Source organism: Panthera onca, chromosome E3 (assembly GCF_046562875.1).
Source record: "Panthera onca isolate mPanOnc1 chromosome E3, mPanOnc1 haplotype 2, whole genome shotgun sequence".
In the NCBI taxonomy this organism is placed as follows: Eukaryota; Metazoa; Chordata; class Mammalia; order Carnivora; family Felidae; genus Panthera; species Panthera onca.
This window is the reverse complement of record NC_138354.1, coordinates 37,678,463-37,688,508: the sequence shown is the minus strand read 5'-3', so window position 1 is coordinate 37,688,508 and position 10,046 is coordinate 37,678,463. Positions and strand designations below refer to the sequence as shown.

Sequence of the window (10,046 nt, the reverse complement as noted above, 5' to 3'; positions counted from 1 at the left end):
CAGAAATCTTAAGTTGTTAATCTCTTGATTTTTAAATGCTGGTAACTATTAAATCACAGTGGACTAAACCTTTTCCTTTCAAAGTGTAGTCCAGACACCCAAGACCTCGTCTTCACCTGGGAGCTCGTTAGAGATTTAGACTCCCGTATCCCACCCTGGGCCAGAATTGGCACTTGAACAGTATCTCCAGGTGACTTGTGTGCACCATAAAGTGAGAAGCCCTGAATTAAACAAATAGATCAGGGAGCTCGAAGTACCTTGGGCTGCCTTTTTATGACCCATGAATCAAGTGAAGTAACCCTACATGTTAAGACCTAGGAACAACCAGAAGTCTACAATTCAGGATTCAGACGCCACCCCGGGGATCCTTTAATTACATCAATTTATTCAAGTGGTAGAAAAACTGTCTTGGCAGCTGGACGCCAAAATAGAAAGCTTGTAAACATGATTTCATCCCCTGTCCCCTCCAAGGAGCTTCCTATGATAGGAAACAGAATTCTAATTGGCAAATTCCATGATGAGGTCTGTGGAAAAGGATCCCATGACGTAGCCATCGTCTCTTTAATCCACCCCTGCCCAGGGGGGCTGGCTGGACCCTGCCACTCAGACATGGTGCGGTCACGGTGAGTTCCATCGCTAACAGCTCCTGCTTCAGGAGGCCGGAGGCTCTTGGGCAGCAGAGCAGCCCTCACAGGCAGCAGACACAGGCAGGCAGGGAAGGAGCAGTCTCTCTCCAGGGAGCACTGTATTGCTAGGGTTGCATAGGTCACAGCAGGTGACCAGGTGAGAGCCCAGGGCCAGATGAGGGGCTGAGGCACAGGTGCTATCAGAAGCTTGGCTTGGCACCAGGGCTGAGATCACCCAGATGGTCAGCGGTCCTGAAACGTCCCTTGTGGAAGTCAGACTGTAACAAAATGAGCCTTCAGAGCAGGCTGTGACGGGAAGCTGGAGGCTTCAGTCCTTGAAGGGGTTGTGGGCATCACCCTGCTGTTCCTTCTCCCCGGCCAGGAGCTCCCCATTCATCTCCTGCAGTGGGTGGTAAACATAGGCCCCATCCAGATGCCGGCTCCGCTCTGCTCTTGAACCAAGGAGCAAGGACATGTTCACCACCGTGCTGATCAGCAGAAGGAAAACTAGGACCAAGGTGAGGGCCAGCCAGGTGGTCCTGGGTGCAGAAGAGAAAGCCAGAACAGGCGGTTGTTGAGGAGTGCTGCAGGGGTTTCCCTCCCTCTCCTCCACCAGAAGGGAGGAACAAAGTCAGGGACCTCCAGGGGACTGTCCAGGAGCAAAATGGGCCTGGTAGGGCCAGGGGCACATTCCAAACCCATGCTCCAGGAACAGCAGTGACAGTCACCACGTGGGATGCAGGCCAGCACTGCCACACCCCCTGGTATTTCAAGAGAAACCATGAAAACAATTTTTTAATATCAATGTTACTGATTTTCAGATATTGTAATAAATCTTAAATTTTTTAAAATTATGCAGGCCAAATAAAATACAGTTGGGGATCTAATGATGATGTGGACCACAAAGGCGGGTCTCCGTTCCAGACACCTCAAAGCAGACAGAGTGTGGAGAACAGCACCCCTGCCTCCCTCCTGTGGAGCTGGCGAGGGCTTCCAATGATCCTTGCATTCCTTCACGTGAATCTGTGGCCAAAGCCCTCAACACAAAAAGAGACACACGCAGATTGCTGGGGGGCATGGTCGTTAGCCCCCCATGGCTCCCCTTCCTTCCCCGACAGCTGCCAATGAGTTCTATGTCTGCACTGGGGAGGAAGAGCTCAGTCTCACAACTGAGGAGCCCAAACTTAAGACTGAGGCCAGGGTGCTCCCGGGGCCCCTGTCCCTGCTCTGGGTGCATTTTCAAAGCACATTTCTATGTTTTTTGTTGTTTTTTTTCAGGTGTGGCTCTGGCCTTTCAGAGCCTCACCCCAGACTCACCAGGTCAGGACCTCCAGGAGGGACCTGGGACCTGCATTATTGATGAGACTGACCCAAAGGACAATGCCAGGAGATTTTCATTCATACCCACACTTGATTCCCACCTCCAACGCGGGTGGGGCTGGGCCGGCACCCAGGGTTGGACCATGAGGTGAGAACTACCTTTGGGAAGTTCTCAAAGCAGGGTCCCCATACCAGCAGCATAGCATCACCTGGGATAGCACCGGGAATGCAGATTCTCAGGCTCCCTACGCTTACTGAAGCAGAAACTCCAGAGATAGAATCCAGCAATCTCTTTTAACGCACCCTCCCAGAGGTCAAGTTTGAGACCCACCTCACTAGAAAACAGACATAAAGCCCGCCACAAGGAGCACCCGGAAGTGACTGAGGAAGTATGTGAATTCTTCAGGCTTGGCACTTGTGTACCAGGAGCTGAGAAAATAGGTCATGAGTCTCACCGCCAGGGAAAGGAACCCCATGCCCTGCCCCACTCAACTCCAACTGGGATGATGACTGGGGTCCTTCTCACCATTTCTGAGGACCATTTCAGTGGCTGTGAGCATCAGCTGTGACGCCCTCTGTGCTCACAGTGGAGAAATGTCATCTGGGTGCCCAGCGGCCACCTCCTAGCCCTGCCTCGTCCCTGAGCAAAGGCCATACCTCACAGGTGGAGGGAGGGGGGATTTCTTCCATCCCCGCCCCAAGTCCCACCTAATCTCCTACCCGGTGAGAAGGGAGAGTTCTCCTGTCCTCAGGGTGGCCTCGGATGCCCGGAAACACTGCTTCACTGTAAGACACCAGGGAGAGGCTGAGAGGCTGGGAGGGGAGGGGTATGCCCCCTCCTGCCCCCCCGGGGATCTGGGAGGAGCCACACCTTGGGAGAGGATGCTGTTAAGGGCTGGCGCCTGGGCCAGGCTACAGCTGCCGGTCTGGGGGTCACACGGACACTGGTGCTCACATTCGCAACGCCTCTGGCAGCCTGGCCCGTGCCAGCCAAGGGGACACTCTGCGGAGAGGAGGTACAAGTGGAGGACGCCTCGGTGGCAAGGCCTCTCTCTGCACTGACAGGATGGGCCCCAGGTGTGCGCAGAACTGGGCTGAAGCCCCCAGGCCCCCCCAGGCTAGGCCCTGGAGGTACCCCTGGGTGGCATGGGGCCCATCTAGCTTACCCTGCTCACAGGTATGTCCAGTGAAGCCAGGAGGGCAGGTGCATGTCCCCCCAACTGGGTCACAGGCAGCTCCATTCTGACACTGGCACCTCATGGCACAGTCCTCCCCAAAGGAGCCATTGCTGCAGGCTGGAGGGGGGAAGGGGGGAGTCTTTTCAAAGTCCAGCCCTGCCTTTGCTAGGCTGGGGGCCAAGACTGTAGACAGATCTCGGTCACACCCAGGGCCCCGTAGGCTCACGTATTCTTCCAACAGAAAGTTACGGACAATTCTACTTCCAGGCAGGCTCTGAGGCTATGCACTCATGGAGACTCTCGTCTAGATGGGCAGGTGGCCAGCGAGCCGCAAAGCAGATATGGAAGTACAGGTGACGACAAGTGCAGGAGGGATGGGACCAAGCGCAGCAGCAGACCCCGGGAGTGGGTGGGATGGGCAAGCCCCCGAGGGCAGGGCACTTAAGCTGGGGGTTCGCAGAGCAGAGCTGGGTCAGTGAGTAGAGGAGGCTCTGGAGCACCCTGGCAGGTCAGGCTGAGGAGCTCATTTCTTCCACTTACTCAAAAGGAAGCCCTGAAAGATTTCAAACTGTGGATGGTTGCAGTGGGTTGAACTGTGTCCCCCAAAAGATATGTCCTAATCCTCAGAACCTGTGAACATGACCTTATTTGGAAACAGAGTGTTTGCAGATGTAATTAAGTTATAATCTTTAAGAGATGACAGCATCCTGGATTTAGGGCGGGCCCTAAATCCAATGACCTGGGATCCACGTAAGGAAATGGACAGACACAGGGAGAAGGCCGTGTGAAGAGGCAGAGACTGGAGTAACGTGGCCTCAAGCCAAAGAACGCCTGGAGCCACCAGGAGCTGGAAGGGGCAGGAAGGAGCCTCCCCTAGACCTTTTGGAGGGAGTGCCGGCCCTGCAGACACCATGAGTTTTGCAGTTGTGGCCTCCTGAACTGTGAGAGAATGAATTTCTGTTGTTCTCGGCCATGCAGTTTGTGGAATTTGTTGTGGCTGCTGCAGAACATCAACGCGATGATTTAGTCAGGTGAGAGGAAGACATAGGGAGCGGGATAAAAGCAGCTGCCACGCTTGCCCTCTCCCCATGTGTCCAGGGCTGGGGAGGCAGCTGGCCTGCTGGCTTTTACCTTCACTGCAGTTGGACCCCGTCCATCCAGCTTCACAGCGGCAGCCAGCTGCCAAGACAAGACCAAGAAGGCCAGGTGAGGGATCAGGCAGGGCCAAGGCAGTGAGAGCTGGGACCCCCGGTCACAGCTGCCTCCCCAGAGACCCCACTCACTCTCTGTGCAAAGCCCGTGCTGGCTGCAGTTGGAGGGGCCACAGTCCAGCTTGTTGCAGGCAGCGCCCTGCCAGAAGTGCCCCGTGCACTGGCAGCGCCCCTCCACACAGGTCCCATGGCCGCTGCAGTCAGGCGGCTGGCAGCGGGGCTCGTGCAAACACACCACAGTAGACACGCGGCGCGGACAGCGCCACATGTTGTCCTGGCTGCAGGGGGACATCGTGTGTGAAGAGAGGCCATGGTGCTGGTGAGCCCCAGCTAACCCCTCTACCCCCTACTGTAGCCCCTGGGGGATGCCTCTCTCTCTCCACTGCTCCTTCTCCAGCTGCTTATAGGTTCATCCCACCCTGACAATCTCTTCCAACCCCAGGGCCTTTACACATGCTGTTCTCTCTGTCCAGAAGGATCTCCCAGCCCAGCCTTGCCACCTCCCCAACCTTCAGATCTCAACTCAAGTTCCATTAGGCTCAGAGAGATCTTTCCTGATCTATCAACCCCCTTTCACTGGTGTGGATAGTACTCATACACTATGTATGATTCAACACTCTTCTTGTAAGCAGCGAGAAGCGGGGATCTTGGCTCTTCCTGCTCACTGCTGAATTCTCAGGGCCTGGCACATAGTAGGTGCTCAATATTTGCTGAATGAGACAGCTGGGGACAGGCTTGGACTTAAAACCTCAAGAAGAGGGCCCTGGCATGCTTACCAGTGATCTGATGGGTAACTGGCCAAGGTCCCATTGAGCACGAAGGTAGCGGAGCCCCCTCCATCGAGGTTGATGGCGTTGACCACATCCTGTTTCAGCAAAAACTCTGCCATCTCCCACAGGTTAATGCTGCAGCATAAGAGCATTAATGCTGACCATGTCCACCAGCGTTTCCAGTTTAACTGGTCTTACTTTCCATGGTGAACAGTATCACACTTGCTATGGCAGACAAATTTCTAAGTGGGCTCCCCCCAATAATGGCCTCTCTTAATCCCTGGGAGCTGTGAATATAATGGGAAATCACTGCCACGACTGTGTTATCTTATACGGCTCAGCTGTCTGCAAGTAGGGACACTGCCCTGGATTATGGGTGGGCCCAATGGGATCACAAGAGTCTTAAAAGCACACCTTTCCCTGGCTGGTGGCAGAAGGTGAAGTGAGAGGTTTTGGAAATACAAAGGGGGCAAAGGGACGGGACACATCTTTGCTGGCGTGAAGACGGGGAGGGTACATGCATGGGAAGGAATGTGGGCAGCCTGAAGGAGCTGAAGGTCCCCTGGCCAACAACCAGTGAAGAAATACAGACTTCTGTCCTACAACCACAAGGAAGTGCATTCTTCCAACCCCTCGAATGAGCTGGGAAGAGGATTCTTTCCCTGAAGCTCCAGATGAGAGCCCTGCCTGGAAAACAGCTTGATTTTGTCCATGGGATACCTCAAACACAGAACCCAGTTGAGCCCTCCAGACTTCTGACCTACAGAACTGTGATCTAACAAATGGGGGCTGTTTGTGTTTGTGTGTTACTCAGCAAATAACAAACTAATACACTCTCTTCACAGAGAAAGAAACTGTGGCTCAGAGAGGCTGAGCGACTTGTCTGTGGCCAGAGAGCTAGTGGACAGCAGAGCTGAGACTGGAACAGATGTCTTCTCCCTGCTAACTTTGTAATTACTTCCTATTACCCCATCTGGAGCGCAGGAGAGAGGAGGCCTAAGTTGGGGGGATGGAGAGGAAGAGTGTGGAGGATGAGGAGTTCTCAGAACTGGGGCAGACGTAGGGACTCTTTTCGTGTGGGAAGGCAGGGGACAGATGGATGTGAACATCCCCAGGGAACAGCTGGGAGTCAGAAGGGGAGTTGTTGGTGGGCTGAAGTCCCTCAAAGCCGGACTCAGCCCAGGCCTGGCATTCCCAGTTTCCGGCACTCACCCCCGCTGCTCTGTCTGCCCATCTGCGTGGAAGAACACCAGCTGCCCCTTCCGGTCATGTCCCACTGCCGTTCTGGCTGACATCACATTCACAAATTTGCTAAAAGAACCTACAAGAGAAGAAGCCTGGCTGATGACCTCACCCTGTGGGAAGCCTCCGGGACTCTGCCTGTAGTTTCTGCCAGTCTAATGCCACTCTCCAACATTTCACTTAGATCGCAGCTTCCTGCCTCCCATCTGCCCCATCCCACTCAGTCTCCACATAGTAGCCAGAGGGCTCTTCTCAGGTGAAAATTAAGTGACATCAGCTTCCAGCTTCCAGTGGAAAACCCTCTAATGGTTTCCACTGTCCCCAGCACAAAAATCCAAGGCCCTGGCCTACTTGTTCCACCTCATCTCTGGGGGCTCCCTTCTCACCACCCTGCAGCCACTTTCTACTTTAGGGCTTCTGCACCTTCTGTTCCCTCTGGCTGGACTGTGCTTCCCCTCAGCTCTTCCCATGGTTTGCTATTTCCAATCTAGGGCATCTCCTCAGTGAAGCCTGCCCTGACTGCTCAGTCTAAAACAGCTCATCTCCACATCAGGGCCATAGCATCCTTTCACACCCCATTATTCCACACCTTGGTGCTTCTCAAATTGGAGACCCCATCAGAATCACCCAGGGGGCTTGTTAAAACACACATTTGGGCCTCATGCGCAGGAAATCAGGATTCTGATTCAGAGCTCCTTTCCTCTACCTGTCCCCTTTCCCCCAACTTTACTTTTCTTCCTCAGCACTTACCACTTCCTTTCATCTTCCTTTCAATAGAAAGAAAGCACTTACCACTTCCTTTCATCTTAATTTCTGTAAAAGAGAAGCACTTACCACTTCCTTTCAATAGAAAAGTATCTATTTCCTTTCTTAAGTATGCCCAAGAGCAGAGACCTTATTTTGTCATAATCACCACGGATTCCCTGTACCTAGAATAGTACTTGCTCAAAGACTTAAGAACAGACTCCTGCTCCAGCTCAGTGGTCCTGGTTCTCAACAGGGCTGTGCCACAACCTGTCTGACCCCAAACCTGTCTCCTGTGTCTCATCACACTCGGCCGCCTGGCTCTCGTTGATGTAGACACTTCCATTGCGGATCAGCCACACGACCCCACTCAGCAGTTGCACAAATGGGTTCTTAGTGTCCAGCACCTCCTCTTCAGACAGGTACCTGGACACAGAGAAGGCAAGAGATTCACTCACCAGCAGGGACAGCTACGGTTAGTAGGGGTCCCACTACCCTTCCCTCCTCGGCTTGGCTGGTTGATTCTTCCTGGTTTCCCAGGAACCATCCTGGTCCTTAGTGCACCCCTTGTAAATAGTCTACCCATCCCAGTTAACACTTCATCTAATATAAACAACCATTCTCAGCAGATCTCAAGTTCATCCTATAGTCCTTAATTTCCTAGGCCATCACTCTGGCCAAAATACCACCCGATGCCTACTGACGAACCCTGCAATTAAAGTGCCTATTCCCATTCTGCAGAATGGACATGGAGGCTCAACTTTGGTAAATGACCTGAACACACTACCGTGGCCACAACCCAAATCTCAGGTCCCCTGGTTTCTCACCCGGTGACCAGGGTCCCGTCGCGCCGGATCCCGAACTGCGCGTTCTGCAGCCCCCCGGCGCTGCTCACCGGGCGCCCGTCGCTCACCACGTTCCCCAGGCACTCGCCCGTGTCCATGCGGAAGAAACCGCCGTTCTGGGCGACGCTGCAGCCAGCCGCCCTCGCCGTCTCCTCCACGGTGGCGCGGCGCCTCGAAGCGCAGCCGCCAGACCCACCGGGCTCCAGCACCGAGAAGGTACGCAGGGGCTCCGCTGCCCGCGTCAGATGGCCAGCCACCGCGCGGTCCGAGAAGTGTGAAACGAAGGTGCGCACCGCCGGACCGCGGGGGCTGGGGGTCGCCGGGGTAGGTGGCCAGCTCTCGTGCTCGCGGCTGCCGGCGCGCACCCTCGTGCAGTCCCGGGCGAAGCGCGCGCGCGCGTGGGAGTAGGGCAGCAGCAAGTCATCGTCGCGGGAGGCCCTGTGGGGACACGGCGGCCGTGAGCTCGGAGGGCTCAGGGGCGGAGTACTCCCGAACCAGGCTCAACCCTCGGGAGCTGTACTCACCCCGAGTCGAGGCTGCTGGTCGCCTCCCGGAGGAAGCCGAGCAGCGCAAAGAGGAAGACAAGCCAGCGACCCATGGAGGCCGCCATGTTGGACCCGGGGCCTCCAATCACGTGGGACCACCCCACGTGACTCAAGACTTTTGGTGGCAGCTTTCAGGCGGGACAGAATAATTTAGGGTCCTTTGGATATCGCGAGATCCGGTCCTATCACTTACTGTGTTTTTTTTGTTTTGGTTTGGTTTTTTTCAGAAGAGGCGTGGCACTCGTGGTGGTGGGAAAATTCGTGTTTATGTAATTTCAAAGATACCGGAGGTTGTAAGAGTAATGTAAGGAACTCCCATATGCCTTCTACTTATCTTTACCAATTGTTAACTTTCGTCTCATTTGGTTTATCATTTCAACTTTATTCGTATACTTACCGCCCCCGCCCCCGCCCCCGAACATTTGCAACCAAGTTGCAGACATCTTTTACTAACAAGGACATCTCACGTAATCACAGGCCGAGTAAAATTAAGACATTACATACTGATAGTTTGTGAACCAATCCACAGTTCACATTCAAGTTTTTCCAATTTTCTGTATGATGTCCTTATTTCCCCCACATCCAGGGTCTAATACAGGAGTTGCATTTAGTTGTCATGTCTGTTTAGTCTCCCTGATTCTGGAACAGTTTCTCAGCCTTGGTGTTCTATGACCTTCACATTTTGGAAGAGGACAGACAAGTTGCATTGAGAACGTAATCAGCAGGGATCTTTATTTAAAAATTAAGAATTTTTTTTTTTTTTCGGGGGCGCCTGGTGGCTCAGTCGGTTAAGCCTCCGACTTCAGGTGATGATCTCAGAGCTCAGCTGGTGAGTTCTGCCAGCTTAGAGCTCTGTGCTGACAGCTCAGAGCCTGGAGTGTACTTCAGATTCTGTGTCCCTCTCTCTGTCCCTCCCCCCTCTCAAGAATAAACAAACATTAAAAAAATTTTTTTTAAGGAATTTCTTTTTTTTATTTATTTACTTAAAAAGAGAGAGCGAGCACGAGCAGGGGAAGGGCAGAGAGGGAGAGAGAGAGAGAATCCCAAGCAGGCTCTGAGCTGAGCCTGATGAGGGGTTCAGCCTCATGACTGTGAGATCATGACCTGAACCGAAACCAAGAGGCAGACATTCAACCGACTGAGCCATCCAGGTGCCCCTAAAAATTAAGAACTTTAAGATGGAGACAGCAGAGTGTGAACGCAAGCATGGGACCCATCCTTGTGCAGGCCCTCTGTACCTGCACAGGTCAGAAGTCCACGAAGCTGGCCAGTTACTTTACTTCAAACTTCCTTTGAGGGAATACTTCTGTTTGGGCTTCTGGTCCAGGGCAGTGGCCAGAGGTAGGTTGCCTTTTGGTGCCAGTGCAACGTATAGGCCACCTTGGAGACAGTACGAGTTGAGTTAGCCTTTGGTGCACAGGTATTCAGGCCCATACCAGCCACCAGCCACCAGCCTGTTTTGGTTCAGTCAGCGTTGTTAGTGCCTGAACTCAGACCCCTCTTTGAACCACTGCCCCCTAAGGCCAGTTAGGGTCAGTGTACTGGATTCGATAGTGTTCCCCCAA

General features: G+C 53.6%; 1 protein-coding gene across 2 annotated transcripts; it reads right to left on the bottom strand.

Annotated features, from left to right (window-relative positions):
* Positions 1–365: 365 nt before the first annotated feature.
* Positions 366–8,590, bottom strand: NAGPA (N-acetylglucosamine-1-phosphodiester alpha-N-acetylglucosaminidase). Of its 2 annotated transcripts, none has more exons than XM_060648429.3 (11): positions 8,461–8,590; positions 7,919–8,374; positions 7,378–7,517; positions 6,318–6,426; positions 5,112–5,240; positions 4,408–4,613; positions 4,256–4,303; positions 3,113–3,241; positions 2,818–2,949; positions 2,667–2,730; positions 366–1,165 (listed from the first exon to the last, which is right to left on the bottom strand). In XM_060648429.3, exons 1-11 carry the CDS (start codon positions 8,544–8,546, stop codon positions 955–957), a joined length of 1,710 nt encoding a protein of 569 aa, XP_060504412.1. In that variant the 5' UTR covers positions 8,547–8,590; the 3' UTR covers positions 366–954. The 2 variants fall into 2 exon arrangements, with proteins under 2 accessions (XP_060504412.1, XP_060504413.1); XM_060648430.3 differs by having other exon boundaries at positions 1,059–1,165; positions 2,655–2,730.
* Between the last annotated feature and the right edge of the window lie 1,456 nt (positions 8,591–10,046).

Excerpts from the sequence above, each read along its gene's own strand:
- NAGPA (XM_060648429.3), bottom strand. The coding sequence starts at position 8,546 with ATGGCGGCCTCCATGGGTCGCTGGCTTGTCTTCCTCTTTGCGCTGCTC. Across the intron at positions 2,731-2,817 it reads TAACAGCATCCTCTCCCAAG|TGAAGCAGTGTTTCCGGGCA; the intron begins GTGTGGCTCCTC and ends GGTGTCTTACAG. Across the intron at positions 1,166-2,666 it reads GAACTCTCCCTTCTCACCGG|GACCACCTGGCTGGCCCTCA; the intron begins GTAGGAGATTAG and ends TTCTGCACCCAG.